General features: G+C 39.9%; 1 protein-coding gene across 4 annotated transcripts; it reads right to left on the bottom strand.

Moving 5' to 3' along the window:
- LOC117733434 (plakophilin-1) lies at positions 1-16,454 on the bottom strand. 4 transcript variants are annotated; one of them, XR_004609741.1, is made up of 16 exons: positions 16,059-16,454; positions 13,227-13,333; positions 9,967-10,146; positions 9,643-9,836; positions 8,786-8,918; positions 8,328-8,535; positions 7,844-8,012; positions 7,251-7,368; positions 6,018-6,185; positions 5,733-5,909; positions 4,841-4,994; positions 3,282-3,468; positions 2,525-2,609; positions 1,815-1,926; positions 962-1,009; positions 1-850 (listed from the first exon to the last, which is right to left on the bottom strand). XR_004609741.1 is itself a non-coding variant. In XM_034537076.1 (15 exons), the coding sequence occupies exons 1-14, from the start codon at positions 16,240-16,242 to the stop codon at positions 1,855-1,857; spliced, it is 2,136 nt and encodes a 711-aa protein (XP_034392967.1). In that variant the 5' UTR covers positions 16,243-16,454; the 3' UTR covers positions 1-1,009; positions 1,815-1,854. The 4 variants fall into 4 exon arrangements, 3 of the variants coding, with proteins under 3 accessions (XP_034392967.1, XP_034392966.1, XP_034392965.1); XM_034537076.1 differs by having other exon boundaries at positions 1-1,009; XM_034537075.1 differs by lacking the exons at positions 1-850; positions 962-1,009 and adding an exon at positions 1,275-1,708.
- Positions 16,455-17,133: the final 679 nt, after the last annotated feature.

Raw genomic sequence — 17,133 nt, forward strand, 5'->3', positions numbered from 1 at the left:
CTTACAATGCTGTCTTCATATCTGTTATTTATTCTATGTACAGACTGAGTGACAGGGAAAGCTCCTTATTATATACCACAGACATTTCTAAAAATACATTCCAAGCAATACTGACATCAACCTTCCCCGAGGCAAATGAGCGCGAGCAGGACTATATGTCCAGGAAGACTATACGTCTAAACTCTGTTGGAGCCGTGGGGAATCCCCACGGATTCCCAACCATCTTGTGTCTATGCTTTAGCGATTTGCGATTGGTTTTCAGTTAATAAGGCTGTAGTTTGGTTATGAGAGCATATACCCTGTAATACAACTTTCAAACTGTAAAGGTAAAGTAGCAAAAAATACACGTCAACTGTGGATACATTTAAATCAGACTTAAAAAATGGTTTTCAGGGGGATGACAGACTGTTTAAATTGCTACAAATTCCTATACAAAGTCAAAGTCAATGTGATAGCTGGTGTTACATGTACAATATTCCAATACTTCTCTTTCTCCAATTCCTCAGCTTATGCACGAAAAAAAACAATAATGAAAAAACATTAAATACAAAACAAACATAGCATACAGTGTGTACATTCTTTTAATAGGCAACTCTATGACAAAGCAATAGAAAAGACCAAGACTTTTAGTACTGCATTGTCAAGGAATAGTTTGGTATTTTGGGAAATATCCTTATTCACTTTCTCATTGAGAGTGAGATGACCAGATTGATGTCATATCTGATGAATATGAAGCTCCACCAGCAGCTGGTTCTTAGCTTTGCATGAAGCCTAGAAACAGGGAAACAGCTTATCTGGCTCTGTGCAAAGGTAACATGTCTCCACTGTGGATTTACAGGGCCCATAAAACCTGTAACACCACAACGTGTTGTTTTAACACTTATGGGATGAGGGATAAAACAAACAAGATATTATGTGTTATGTGTTGAGCTTTAGAGGTGCAGGGTGTGGATTATCTTACCTTTGGACATAGCCTGGCTAAGCGAAGCTAACTGGCTGCTGGTTGCACCTTCAAACACATTCAATGTACAAACATAACAGTGGTATCAATCTTCTCATCAGCTCTCAGGCCTGTTTCCCAAAATGTGGAACTATTCCTTTAACTATTTAGGCACTTGTGTAGGCGTTGTTCATTTCTTTTTATAAAACTGAACTCTGAATCACAGAATGGAACACATAACAAAACAAAGTTCAAACTGGATGTACACATTTTCATCCAGAAGAGACAGTATCACAAATACACAATATCTTTTGTTTTTAGCTTTTCATATATGTTTCTTATTACTTTCATTTTGGATGCTCAGACTTCAAGGCCACAACTGATGTTATCTTTTCGCCACTGCAGACACATTTGACAATGCCATTCACAGATCTAAATAGTCACTGCATGCCTTCAGTAACTTTCACTGCAGATACTAATGACTGGTGTATTGCAGCTCTCAAGTCAGAAGAACTGAGTTTCAGCACACTAACAAAAACACACTCACCCCTTTATAAACACAGACAGAAACATATCCAAATTAAATACATAAAACGCTGCAGGATTACTCGTGAAATTAAAAGCTCTCTTTTCACTATAGTATGTACAATGTATGATTTACTCTTAATTGATATGCTCTTTCAACAAAGTCATTATGTGAAGAAAGTATTTTTACTCTTTTCGTTGAAAGGGTGTGGCCACAGCAGTGTCTTAACATGCTGGTTTCATCTGAATGTACACGTGAGGAAAAGAGAAACACAAAAGGATTTTTTGGTCCGACTGAGCCTTTAAATCTGAACATATCCAGACACAAGCGTTCAGAAAAGAATTATACCTTTCAGATTATGTGGTGCTGCTCCACTCGTCTAGCACACTCACTCAATTTGCATCGACTTGTGCACTGCTGTGGTGTTGTCGTTGACAAAAACTGATTTTACCATTCCCAGCTGTAGATCAAAACGTAAAAAAAATTAATCAGTTAAGTGTTTCTCACACTCTCTCACACACACACACACACACACCATTGCTCTAATTAAAAGGAAATGTGTCGGCAACTTAGAGGAGCCTTAGGCCAATCATGGCAGTGTGAAAACTGGGGTGTTTTCCCTCTTCTGCCAGCTGTCACTTTTAGTTCTTGATTTATGGCATGTAAAAGTGTTGCTGCCGTTCATATCATATATGTAAGAATCCTTGCTCATAGTCATATTCAAACTTTATGAATATCTTTCATGTATTCTGACGATCCTCTAATCTGTCTTTTCGTCTCTCCTTCCTCTCTTGTGTTACTCCTCCCATAATAGACAGTGAACATCAAAAACCAGTCCACCAAGATTCCAACGTGACTGTTTCTGTGTTCACTGAACTTCTGGGTGTGGCAGGAGGGAAGGAAAAGTAATAATAAACACACATTTCAGCTGGGCCCTCCTGCTTGTGTGCAGGTGTTAAGACTAAACCCAATACACGGATACAATAGGTTTGTCTTTTGTCTACCTTAAAGATTTTCACACAGTCAGTCACACAGCATTTTAGATCTTTCTGATTTACCTTTTTCACAGCGCCTTGAAAATTCTTCTCGTTCCATAAGCTGTAGAGAAGCCGGGAAGCTGCTTTGCTGGCTTTGGGAAAAGAGCTAAGGGGCAGAAAAAAGGGCATAAGTTATTAAGAATAAGCAGCAAACATTTCGGATTTCACAAGACATGCTTCTCCTGTTGCCTTTTGGAAAAGTGTTTGTTCAGTGTTTGTACAGAGTAATGATAACTCCATCCCCAGCTAGAGTATTGTGTCTGCCTTTGACACACTGTTAAATAAATAATATGAAATATATCCTTTGCATTTGTTTGTAGGACCCACCCTTTAAAAAGGTGCAGTGTGTAGGATTTAGCCCTGCGCTTTCAGATCGGAACCAAGTGAAACTTCTATGTGCCAAACATGTAGTAGAACTACAAATGACGCACACACGTCAAAGGCCCTCTCTAGAGCCAGTGTTTGTTTTGACGACCAGCTCCAGGAAGAGGTCTCGCTCCATATGTAGATATAAATGTCATTCTAAAGTAATGAAAACACAACGATTCTTATTTTTAGGTGATTATACACTAAAGAAAAGATACTTATTAATATCATATTGTATCTCTGCCAACAGAGTGCTACACACTGTTCCTTTCAAGGCCAAACAAGGCCAGTATATCTGTGCAGCTGACACAGGGGCTGTTCAAAGTGCTTGGAACACAAACAAATGCATTTAAGTTGGTCACAACTACAAAAGCTGAATCATTAACACACAGTTGAATAAATAAAAACTCACTTGTTCTCGCTGAGTTCAGCCACTGATGACACCAGTTCCTTATCGATGAACCTCTTGCTGACCACGGTGTCCGCCAACATTAAACTCCTGACTGTGTTGCAAGCTGTCACTATAGTTTCGTCCGAGTTTCCCATCTCTCGGGGGCCGGCGGAGAGGAGGCTGGTGAGCTCAGGCAGGATCTGCTTTGCTGTGGAGAAGTCGAAGGAAACATACACTTCATCAGCTTTGTGTGGACTAACTCTACATTTATGTTTGTGCCTTCGACACAGTGAACCACCAGATCCTTATTTCCTCCATCCAGGACCTGGCTATCTCAGGCACTGCGCTCTCCCTCTTCTCATCCTAACTCAACAACCGCACTTACCGGGTAACCTGGAGAGGATCTGTGTCTGAGCCTTGTCCTCTCACTACTGGGGTCCCTCAGGGCTCAGTCCTGGGTCCTCTCCTCTTCTCTCTGTACACTAACTCTTTCGGCTCTGTAATTCACTCCCATGGCTTCTCCTACCATAGCTATGCTGATGACACCCAACTTATCCTCTCATTTCCCCAATCTGAAACACAGGTAGCAGCACGAATCTCTGCCTGTCTGACTGACATCTCTCAGTGGATGTCCGCAAATTAACCCAGACAAGACTGAACTACTTTTCCTTCCAGGAAAAGGCTCTCCCATCCACAACCTGACTATTACCTCCAACAACTCAGTGTTGGCCCCAACCCCGACTGCCAGGAACCTCGGTGTGACACATTACAGTCAACTCTCCCTGACTGCCAACATCACCGCAACAACACGCTCCTGTAGGTACATGCTGTACAACATCAGGAGAATACGACCTCTTCTCACTCAGAAGGCGGCACAGGTTCTGGTCCAGGCTTTGATCATCTCACGTCTAGACTACTGTAACTCCCTCCTGGTCTACCTGCTAATGCCATTCGACCTTTACAGCTCATCCAGAATGCAGCAGCTTGACTGGTCTTTAACCTCCCGAGATTTACCCACACTACTCCCCATCCTCCGCGACCTTCACTGGTTACCGGTGGCCTCCCGCATCCGCTTCAAAACATTGGTACTTGCGTACCGTGCTGCGAACAGATCGGGTCCAGTCTACATCCAGGACATGGTAAAGCCGTACACCCCTAGCTCCTTCACTTCGCTCGGTTTCTGCCAATCGGCTTTTAGCTCCGTCACTGCGAGCTAAACACTCAACAAAGTCACGTGTTTGCTCTCCTAGCTCCTCAATTGACATCAGGACAGCAGAAAGTCTCTACATCTTCCGTCGCAAACTAAAAACACATATTTTTTTCGACTATACCTTGAATAGGTAGCGCCGTAGTAGCACTTTAGTAGGACTTAAATGGCTCTTACTGATAGCTCTTTGTAGTTTAACTTTATTGAAGAAATAGTACTTTCTTGATTCTTGTTGTTCTGAGTTTGTAGTCATGGTTGAATGCACTTATTGTAAGTCACTTTAGATAAAAGCGTCAGCTAAATGACATGTAATGTAATGTAATGTTTCGTTTCTGCTGAATGCAAAACATAAATACCTGATGCTTTTCCTTACCCATGGTGGTCTGCAAACTGCTCGTCCGAGACATGTTACCCAGCAGGGACATGGCCGTCTTCTGCAGGCTCTGGTTAGGAGACTTTAAAAGAGGGAGTATGTGCAGCAGAGTCCCCAGCTTTTGAACCATAATCTCACTCATGGCACTGGACCCCTGAAATGGAAGCAAACAATACAGAAGGAAGAAACCACATTAGCCATATCCCACTTCCCTGTAGGAGTCAATATGTGCATCATGATACTAGATCCAGTTGACTTTTGTAAGTGTTTGACATTTGTGTTTGACATCTCCTTTCCCCATCCAGGGTTCTAAATACAGTTAAGGGTACAGTTATTTTTCGTGCAATTACTGCTTGGAATTTACTACCCTATCATATATCTCATACAGGTAATAACGTGTCATTAAAAAACAATTAAAGGCGTACCTCAGGCAACTAACCACTTGACATTAACTATACTTTAAATCACTTTTGTAGTCACCTGATCTTTCTTTCTATAAATTGCTGCACAATATACTTCCTAGTCCTTGACTGCACTTTATTTATTTTTTATTATTCTGTTTGTACTATTTTTTAACTGTTTGTTTCACGTCATGTTTTGCATGTATTACATTTTGTCCTTTCTGTGGATCCCAAGAAGATTAGCGGCCGCTAAGGCGTCAGCTAATGGGGATCCAGTTAATAAACTAAACTAAACTTACTTCTTTATTTCTCAAGTTATTTTTGAATCCCTGGAGATAGAACTCCACCCTTTCTCACAAAACAAGTCAGTTCTTATTATGAGTTGTGCCGTTGTGTCATTACTCCCACCACATCTCCGTCTCTGTTGCTTCTCCCTTTTCTTTAGTCCATCTGAGGTAATTTTGCCTAATAATGATCTTCTTTGTACTCACAATTCCCTTGTTGGCAGTGAGGTTCTGCAGGGCACCACAGCAGGCTTCCATGGTGGCACCTTTCTTGGACGAGGCCATCAGAGACAGGTAGGTCTGCATAGCTTTGGGATGGCACAACCACTTCACACCTGATGGGGCGGCGTCCTCCGGCTTTCCCCGGACCGCGTCAAATGAAAACTGGGGAGAAAGGAACAGAGAGATTTGAGAAAGGGAAAGGCTGCCTCGATTCAAGGAACATCATGAGTCAAAAGACATGAGGTGGGGGGTGTGGTGGTTGGTGGCCACCTCTTGTTTAGCCTTGCTGCTCTTGGGGCTGAAGCATCCGATTGTGGGGCTTTTTCTACCCCCAGGTTGGTTCTCTGTCTGAGGTTGGTACTTTGCGAAGCATTCAGGGGACTCTTCCTCCAGTTGGTAGCTCAAGTTATGGAGGATGCATGCACAGTTCTCAACAGACTAGAGGAGAGGAAAGGAGAGGTTAACTATAATAATACTACACTTCAGAGCAAACAGATCTATGTTCTAATTTACTTGCCATATTTATGTATGTACATTATTAGCCAGTGTGAAATTATTTTGTAAGTTTCCCAATTGCAAAATTAAATGAAACACTATGTACTTCTCATTCAATGCCATTAAATGAAAGTGAAGAACTTATTACTGGTTCATTGTTTTGTTATTTGTTTCTATTTAATTTGTTATTTTTTCTAGAATTCTTCTAAAAGTTTCAGTTAATTCATTTGGGCTTAGTTATTGAGGCTTGATTAATACTCAAAAAGTAAATGAAACACAATTAAATTGAAAAGCTTAATAGATAGAGTGAACATTGAAACATGTATAGCATCAACATAATCATAATTAATAGCAGTTCTCGCCTGCTCACACATTCACAATTCAGTGTGAGAGGGTCCATGTGGGGAAAAACAAAGCTGAGAGGTAGACAAATAATGTGTGGCCTTATAAACAAGTAGTATAATACAAAGAAAAATAATCCAGTGGCCAGTGAAGAAATCGTTAAAATTACAAAGTTTCAACTCTCAATATTGAACCTCAAGTCTCTGTTACCATTGTAGTGAAGATGAATTACAATTGCTCTATTTGGCCCTTGATAATTGTCTCCATGATTGATTGATTAATTGTTCTATAAAATATCTGAAAAATTAGGTCTTTAAATTGCTATCTTTGAAGTCAGTCTTCAAAGATATAAAACAGAAAATGGTGAAGGTGGAGCCAATCATTTTGGAAAAAAGAAGAAACACAAACAAATATTATCAAAAAAGATGCTGATTGCATTTCCACCGATTCCATTATGAATAGTTTCAGAGACAGTATACATTATATTAATAGTAATGTTAGTGGTGATGTAGATCAGAGTGGATGAGTTTAAAGAGACAATAATTTCAGTAGACTGAAAAGTCTTACTTTAAAACTTTCAACAAAATTGGCAACGGTGATGTAGTCTTTTTGCAGAGCATTTTAATTTAAACAAATACTATTGGTGGATGGGAAAATGTACCTTACCTTGTCATCGGGGTTTTCCTCCGCCACACAGGACTGGATGTAACTCATGAGGGAGTCAATGAGGCCATGGCACTCTCTCATTGCCCTCCGCTCCTTCTCTTGGGAGCAGCTCAGGTTCCTACACACAATCATTCATTATCAATCATTCATTTATATCCAAAAGGAAGCACTTATTATATTCCAGACACAACATGTCTGGAATATAATAGTAGACACGGAACCGTGAGGGCCAACATGTAACTTGCACCATCCCATTCTAAAGCAGTGCCAATAATAAGTAAGTTACAATAACTATTGTACACATTTACATTACATAACTGCCAACTTGTCAATAAGGACACCACTTCGTCTGCTTCAATTCCGTCGAATGTTCAGCTGTGTATCACAAGCAAATCAAGTAAAAAACTTGAAAAGGTAATGTGTCACAAAAAAGAAAAGAAAAAGAGAGTTACAGCTTCACTTGTATGACTCCACCAACGTCAGTTGCGGTTTACATCCATGTCTGTGCAAAATTATCATCACTTTAGAATTTTTATTCTATTAGCCAAAACAAAATCTATCATCCAAACCACGGATCACTTAAATGATCTCACCTCAGGCACCCTGTGGCGCTGTAGAAGACATCAGGATGTATGTTGTTCTTGGCACAGTTGTCAGACCAGCAGGTAAATGGCACCACCACATTCTCAGTCAGGGCAGGCAAAGCTGTGGCTATGAGTTCCTTCTTCAACGCATCAGAGGAGGACAGGTTCCACAGCAGGCCTTCATGTGGCAAGAGCAGTAAAAGTGCATGCATTAAAATGCATTCCGATTGAAGTATTTCATCCATGCGCCATGTTGTTGCTCTTTGAGGTTGAATGTGTTCTTAAAAACATCATGTTTTATGAAGAAATGGACGGTCAAAGAACCTCACGCAAAAGTGAAGCGGATAGTGATTGTAAAAGAAATGTATAATATGAAATTGACAAATGGTTGCTGAGTCAATGTTATATTTAGGGATAGGGCATGCTATTTTAGTAAACTAGGCCACTCTTCTACCCAATATTTTGAGGGCCTGTCCGAATAAAAATATCCTACCAGTGATTTGTTTCTGGGTCTCAGTAGAATCGGTCTCCTTTAGTAGCTGCAGGGACTTAGCTATGCCGCCACAGTGCTGGACCTCCAGCTTGTTGTCCTGGTCTTTGAACACCAGGTTCCTTAGAGCTCCAGCAGTGGCCTGGTTCACGCCGGGGTTTGGGCTCCGCAGCAGGGCCACAAGAGCGGGGATACCTCCTAGTTGGAAAACCTGTAATGCAGAAATGTGGGGGGAATCTTTGTTGAAAATGTGTCAATGTATTCCCAACACGATACGTTAATATGTGCGTAATAAACGCTTTCTTCTGCCTTTCCCTCAGGGAAAGGCAGGTTACACAAAAGGCCTTCATCGAGCCTTTACACCAACTGTATCATAATTATAAGATAGCCGTCACACAAATGTGATGTGATGAGTGTGTTTGGAGGGTGCGTGTCTGAACATGTTATTTGAGTTCTCGGACCTCCTGTTTGGTGCCCTCCTCTTTGAAGGTGGTGTGGTGGATGAAGTTGGCTCCACACTGCTGGTAATTCTCTTCATGGTGAGTCAGGAACTCTACCGCCTGCTTTAGTGTCATTTCTGACATGTTCTCAACACTGTTGATCATGCAGAAACAGGCAGAGAAATAGAAGAGAAAGTTGGAAATCAGATACTAGGTGTTAGTTGTCGATGGATTTAAAAGATAATGAGATGTTTGTCACATTATATCACAAAATCCCAGACAAACTCATGGCTCAGGATTTATATTTTTTAGATACTCTTGGCTGCAAGTAGAATAATAAAAGGCTGCAGACGAACCGAACCCTGCAGCAAAAGATAACCTCTTAGTCAGTTATCAAACTTTTTATTTTGTTTTATTTTTTGTATATATTGTGCATAAAAAAATAATTAATAATAGATAGTAAAGTAAAGATTAATAAAGTAAGTCTATCCATCTATCTATCTATCTATCTATCTATCTATCTATCTATCTATCTATCTATATCTATATATCTTATATATCTATATATATATAGAGATATATAGATATATATATCATGGTTATGTTGGTCTTAGTCAACTATGACTCTTTTAAACAAGAAAAATTGGTATGAGTGTTAGAATTTATTTAGTTGTGGAAGGCTCTAGATAACTGTGGTGCAATTGAATGATCAATTGTTGGAATTGGGTGCCATCTTAAGACATATAAAACATGCAAAATACTGGAGAAATTGACTAAACCTGTCTATAACATGTAACCCACTCTTATCCCATGTCCATATCAACCTCTTCTTAATGTCTGTAAATGTCAATGAAAGCCAGGGAAGTAGGTGAACTCACGCAGACGGCTGCTCTATCTTGGATGCTTTGATGGTGCCCATCCTGCCCTCAGTGTGAATCTGGGCAGAGGGCGGCTGGACGATGCGTGTCTGGCTGTTGGTCAACTGAGTGCTGTTGGCCATAGAGTAGGTGCTGTGTCTATTTGCTCGACTCTGGATGTTGCTCTGGCTCTGGACCACCTGCCCTTTCGCTCTCTAAAAGAAAGATTGTTTTGCAATGCTTATTTAACTTTTATGTTATTTGTTTGAGGAATTGGGTCCCCTAAAAACATCATGAAATGTCATTTCAGTGACAATAGAATTTAACATAAAGATAAATGCTCACCATAACGGGTGCAGCAGAAAATGAAGGAGCCAAAGCAGGGTCACTGCGAGCGGATTTCAACCCATTGGCACTCTGGAGCCAGTTGGAGCCGTTGGTTTGCTGGTCCCAGGTGCCTGAGGCGGTGAACTGTCTTCCTGCCATGGTTTTAGCAGACAGGGTGCGACTCCTCTGAGTATTTACCTAAAAAGAAGAAATGAATGCTGAGGAGATTTTTACATAAAGCATTCCATATGATATGGAGAAAATCTAATATCACAATCATTTTGCAAAAAGACACATCATAGGAAGTATGACGACACAGTCTTTGCTGGCAATGACAAACTGGACTACTAAATCACTGTATCAACATAATGATTTTCAGTAACAAGAATCCAGGTCACAGGGAAAAAACACTTTCCACTAGAACAAGTTTCAAAGAAGTTATCTGTAAACCAAGACAGAGGAATTTGACCTGATTCAAACCCTGCATACCTTGTTTCTACCTCTGTTTGTGCATCACACAAACCAAAGCCACATGATATCCGTCATTGGATACCAACTCAAGCTGTAGTGTTAGAAGACGGCTGGCACAGTCGAGCAGATTCTCACAGTGGATCTTTGTGTCAGACACAGCACCCGTTCAACCTTTCTTCACAATCTTGACGCCACTTAGCACCTTAATCTCACGTAATTACGTCGTGCCTATGTATCATTTTATTTTGACTTTGTCTGTGTGTACAAGGCACACTGTTCAAGCTTTACAGCAAAAGAGAGAGCGAGAGAGAAACTTGGTGTGGCCTGAGCCAAACGACAGAAAATGCCGAACTAATGCTTTAATGATGAGTCATTCTCACAACTAAACCTTGTTCTCTTATTGGTTTATTTGAAAAATACAGTGAACGAACATTGCCATCCCACAAACACAGGGTTGCACACACACAGTAGGCTCTGTGCGACTCTTTCCTGTTTCAAACCGGACCGGTTGCTCAGTTACCAGCCATCCGTTCTACTTAGCGGCCAAAGCATGAGGCAGGAGGAATCTGTCAACAACCCGTTTGATAAGAGCTGACAGTGTGTTCACTCTCAAGGTGCTGAATGCTTCCATCATTGGCTCAGAGCGTCTCATTTAGGAACACAAATGCAAGAGGAAATACCAAAACATTACTATATTTGTTGTCATTGTTGTATTATTTAGCAAGGTAATGTAAATAAGAGCAGGATATACCTGGGACTGGAAAAAACTACAATCACTAATGTAGAATTCATAATTTAGACTATTATATTTGATTATTGAAGTGATGGTGACGCAACAGGAAGGAGGCACACTAACAGTACATGGTAGCCATAATTAAGGAAGAACAACATAATTTAGGCAACAACAATGGAACTTTTTTAGTATAGATAAAGCTAGATCACGACACAATCCGTTCTTGGTCCATGTGGGGACTTGAACCAGCAACCTAAATAATAACCGTAAAACTAAAACCTATCATTTGTACAATTTTGTATTTTAGTTTTTGTATAGATTTAAAAAACTAGTTATAATATGTTCATTATTGATCTGTAGATGAGCTAGGTAAACTAACAACAACAACAAATTATTTCTTTAAATTGTTCATTAATTGTTGAAGGTTATTTTATTTTCGAGTGTTAACGCAGATCTTAGTTTTATCAAAGAAGCCTAATCTGCTTTACCACACAACAGTAACTTTATATGGCTAAAAATGATTGCAGGTATAACATAATCATGTCCTACTCTCATACATGCTGTACTGTATGACAGTTGAAATCCAAGGTGCTGTATACAAGTCAAGACAGCTTCCAGCTCAGTAAGGCTTTTACTAGGTAACTTATTTTTTACTTTGCAGTTGACAGACACTTTAACTTTCTCTCTCTCTCTGTCTGTGTGGAATTTGGATGAGCCCAGTCTTGCAAATCTTAGTGATAAAACTGAAATTGAGAGTGACAAAAGTCCACTTGTCCACTTCTGAATAGAATCCCACCAGCTGGGTGTGTGTGAAGTTAATTGTTCATCATACACAGTACAGCAGGGTCCCAAAGACACTCCCACACTCACTAACAAATGATTGCCGAACGAGTAAAAAACCAGGAGTTCAACCAGCTTAAGTACGGTATAATGTTTAATAAAATAATGTCATAAATCACCTGTGACTGAGAGGTGCCTCCCATTTTCGTTTTCACAGATTAATAGGCCTATGTTTACCCTCCGTGACTCCATTATTGCTTATTATTTCCAAAGTTCACAGAGTTTCAAGTTTCAAAACATAACCAGTGAGCAAGGAGGAATTTTCAACAAAATTTCCCAAAAGAAAAGGACACATCCTTTTCAGCCAATGACTTTTCAAAGCATGATCCATTGTTTTATATTTTCTGAAGGGAATACTTTGATATTTTAGTAAGTATGCTTATTTGGCCTTGTTACAACATGTTTATTATTGAGCTTTAGAGGTGCTGGGAGGCAGATTTTGTGTTTGGGCATAACAAAACAAATATTCAACTGTTTCCCTGATTCCAGTTTTCATGATAAGCTAACATCAACACCTGATTCTTTCCTCAAATTGTTTGCAAATAAAGGCATTCGTCATTTTATTGTTTTCAAATTATGCTATCTTTGAAAGGTAATGTAGTTTGTTATTTAATTTAAGAAGCCTAATTTGCATTACAACACTAAGTAACTATTATTGACAAAAAATGATTGCGGGTATAACTGAATTGAAACAAATTGTGAGACAGAAGAAAACATTAAAACAATCTAAAAACTGATCAACAGCTATGTACCATACAGTAGTTGTGATTAAAACCACTGATCTGGTGCTAAAGAGACAGTGTGTAGGATTTGATACCCCTATCTCTACTCCTTCCTTTCCTAGACTGCAGCAAAAGGACCCACCAATTTCATAATCGCCTAGCTCAGAGGCCATCTTGAATATAATGTGAATACTTTGTGGCTCACCTTACCACAGTTTCTCACACGTGTTGGAGAACTATGGTGGCCTTCAGGTGACACAAAAACATGAAAGGCCATCTCGAGAGCCAGCATTTGGCTCATCCGTTCTGGGTTACTATAGAAACAAGGCGGTACAGCATGAAGGACCTCCTTATGTAGATATGAGGTTAGTTTCATACACTAATGAAAACAGAGTTATGAATATTATGCTGCACACTGCACCTTTAATGTTGCGTCTGTGAAAGGAAAACCACTTGTGCTCTGACTATCTGTAAAATATCAACCGCGGCTTATTCATAAGAGAAACAATTACCGCTTTGTTGTAAGTGGTTGACAGACTGGAGTTGATGCGGCTGGAGGTGCCATTTGCTTTGGATGGAGAAAACCTGAAGGCTCCAAACTCAAATTTTTGAGGCAGGCCTGTTAAAAGAGGAGAAGGACAAGAAATAAACAACATAGTCATACAGAGAAGAATTACAGCGCAAGATCAGCTGACTATTAACCACAAAATGTTACTCAAGCCAGTATGACAAATAACTAAGAAATCTAAAACACACCTAAACAGATTAATGTTGTCATAGTGACAACACCTCCAATGAGCACAAAAGTTATCTCTGAAAATGTGAATCTTTTTGTGGGCTTCAGTTTTACAATGTGTGTTTTACTTGCTATTTATTACTAGCATTATATAATTTGCTTTAAATAAACGTGTCCCCCACAGGTTGATGGTGGACAAAGATAGCCTTCCAATGTTGTATACGAGTATGTCATTCTAATTAATATAAATCTAACTTTGATCAAATAATGTATTAAGCAATAATATATTCCAAACATTTAATTGTTCTCTGTCATTAGGTTTATTTTATATTTAAGGGCTTTGTTTTGGCAACGTTTTCATAAATCCACCGAAAGTAGTACCATTATATAATAGTGCATGATTATGTTTTCAGTAAATTATGAATAATCAGATTAATTAATGTACTGATAGATTGAGTTTAAAATATAAATTATTTTGTATTACGTTTCTGTCTAAAATATCCAAAGCTGAAATGGTTAATCATTTGGTCTTTGTTGTAAGTTCATAATCAAGTAATGCATGGCACATACTTTTACTCCGAGAAGACCGTTACACAGACATATTGCAGGTGTAAAAACCAATATGGCAATCCTTTAACTAAACAGTGAGACAGACATAATGCCAGTCACAGGTCACATGCACCTTGAGGACATCCGTTACACACCGCCAACATGTGTTGCACCTGCGTCTCATTGGGTGATTCATGTGACGGTGAGACTTGCAGCTATATTGTGCCAAAATGTAAGTCTGTGAGTTCACTGTTGTAGGATTGTGGTTGTCAAAACAATGGCACACTCATCGGCGTTAGCATACCTTAAATCTATACAGAAAGGGAAACGTTTTCCTAAAGTGACTAATGCATCACATCCCTGAATTAAAAAGGCCTTAAACGGTCAGCTCACTGAATCAATCAAAAAACAATTGTTTCTCTTTATCTATCCTATAACTATCTAGCATGCAGATTGTTTCAATTTTATGATTTGAAGTGTAATGATATCTGCTGCCTCTAGCCAAATTATGAAAATGTTATTCCATTGTGTTGAACTCAGAAATGGAAAGAATATATATTCCTTCCATTTCTAAGTTCAACACAATGGAATAAAAATGTTCATGATGTGTATATGAGAGTTTTAAGGATGGATGACCAATCTCTTTTGTCTTTCCACTACCTTTCATTCTTTGGCCCCCTCCATTATGTCGGGGCACATGAACCCAAAACTGGCTGCATGTCTGGATAGCACTCAGGATTAGCAATAATATGTGTGTGTGTGTGTGTGTGTGTGTGTGTGTGTGTGTGTGTGTGTGTGTGTGTGTGTGTGTGTGTATATGCATGCATTTCTTTTGCAATTTGGTTAACCTGCCCCTTAAAACATGAAAGAACTGAAGTGGTGTTGGATACTCCAACAATGATAGTAAACAGTCTCTTTTGGACAAGCCAGAAACATTCATTCAATAACACTGCTTAACATATATTAAAACTCTGGGCCCAATATCAAAATTAAGAGCAGCCTCAGTATTTGACTACTGCCATGTGGTAGACATTTGCCCCGGGCAAAGTATTGCTTGTCAGATCATCAGCTTACTTTTAACGTTACTTAATTTTTAGACCATTGAGTTTCTCTTAAATAAAGACTGGTGAACAAAAGACAGAAGGACAAACCAATAAAAGCAATAAACAGGTAATTTAGAAGCTCTTGAGATGTCCTTATCATGCGCAACACACTTCACAATCACTTAAAGTAAAAGAATAAAATAGCATGAACATAGTTTGCCCTACTTTATAGATTACACAATCTACTGATTGTCCATGAGTTTCCATGTAACAACCGGAGAACCTGCACCCGTTTCACAAGATACAAATATTTAATTTCTCAATTTGTTGGTGGGTCGTTGTAACGCCTGTTGCAGTAAAAGCCAAATACCAGAGTTGTTTTGAAAGACTTAAATGTTGTTTGATAAACGTGCGTGAAGGCTGTGCGTATGCCCGTGCGCTGCACTTTCCTAACTGACGTAGAGAACCCGCTGTGGCATGATCTGGGAAAGTATCACAGAAATCCCAAAAGCAAAAATCAATTTCTTGTAAAATAACAGCAAGGGATCCCTTTTCTAACCGGTGATGGCCGGTGATATGGCCAATAATAGGGCCTCTAGTGGCGCTGACAACACACATCTGATGTTCTATATCACCTTTAAGGAGCACCCCACCCGAAGATAAAGAATATATTTCTACAATTGCGCTCTCTCTCTCTCTCTGCGCGTGCGCACTCACACAGCCGTCTGTGTGAGTGCACTCACGCACTCACACACGTTAACTAGAAACCGCAGGTGTGTTGATCCCCAATTTTAGCTTAGCCAAAGAAACAAGGATGCAACTTCTGTGGAAAATGTATGAAGCATAATTCCCCAGGAAACACAAGAACACCTTATATTAGGAAAACAAGATCAGTAGCTCAAATGGCCTATCAGGAAGCCTGGGAGTGTCCAAACAACATTGTCCAAATAAAGAGGTTGCCTATTATTTGCTATATTTCCGAACAATATGATGCTGTATGCAGCCATGTTACATACTTATTTCTGAGGGCGACAGAGAGCCGTTCTTCCCAGGTTTGCTCTTGCTCCTCTTGATGGTGTGCACTTGTTCCAGCACGCGCTGCGGTCCCGTGCTCAGCTTGCTGTCGGAGGGCACCGCGAGCGACGTGTCGTCCGGACCCCTGATGGTCATCGCGGAACGCAGCGGATCCAAAGCCGTCATCTTCCCAACACGGGGCACTTCCCGAGAAAGATTCGGATGAAAACAAGTTTCCAAACAAAGTGCAGACCCGGAGGAGGAGTGCAGTGCGGCTCGGCGGTGCGAGGAGTGCAGCAGACAGCGCCAAGTATGTAGTGCGCCAAATGTTCCCGGAGCAGCGGCGGTGAACTCCACCCTCGGATCCGCGCCCTGTCGAGGTGGGACCGACTGGGAACTGAGAGAGTTCACGATCGGTGCGGAACGACGGGAGGGGCTGAGGAACACGCACATGCATTAGAGTGCAGTGTCTGCACAACTGGTGCAAAATAAGTGATTACAATACAGACTTTTAGGTTTGAGGGTATAGGCGATATTCAATGGAACATTTCAGTTTAGGAAACTCTATGCCGACAGACTACACAATAAAGATATATGCAACATAGACATATGACAATGCACAATGTGCTGTAGAATTACATAGCAAAAGCTGAAAGAAATAGTATGTTCAATAATTATCATATCGGAAAGTACTATAGTATTTTATGCTACTTTCTATTTTTATTGTACTTTTTATTCCACCTCATTGACAGACATTGTTAACCCCTTACATGAAGATGTTACATAAACAACACAACATAGAATAATACAATTCAGGACTTTTACTTGAAATGGAGTATTTATATATTGCAGTATTGCCACTTGTAGGGTATGTAAAGGATGTGGAGACTGCCTCCACCATGTTACTTGAGTGTGTTTTAAGTTACTTTATGGCCCACTTCCACTACATTCATGCATAACATTTACATTCTGAACACTTTACTCATGTACATTGATCACTCTTCTGATCAAAACGTGGCATACATAACTAATGATAAGATTGTAAAATATAACACATTGTTTATACTGTAATGGTAT

The sequence above is a fragment of the Cyclopterus lumpus genome, chromosome 7 (genome assembly GCF_009769545.1).
Source record: "Cyclopterus lumpus isolate fCycLum1 chromosome 7, fCycLum1.pri, whole genome shotgun sequence".
NCBI lineage: Eukaryota > Metazoa > Chordata > Actinopteri > Perciformes > Cyclopteridae > Cyclopterus > Cyclopterus lumpus.

Excerpts from the sequence above, each read along its gene's own strand:
- LOC117733434 (XM_034537076.1), bottom strand. The coding sequence starts at position 16,242 with ATGACGGCTTTGGATCCGCTGCGTTCCGCGATGACCATCAGGGGTCCG. Across the intron at positions 8,536-8,785 it reads AGGAGGGCACCAAACAGGAG|GTTTTCCAACTAGGAGGTAT; the intron begins GTCCGAGAACTC and ends TCTGCATTACAG. Across the intron at positions 3,469-4,840 it reads CAGTTTGCAGACCACCATGG|CAAAGCAGATCCTGCCTGAG; the intron begins GTAAGGAAAAGC and ends ACTTCTCCACAG.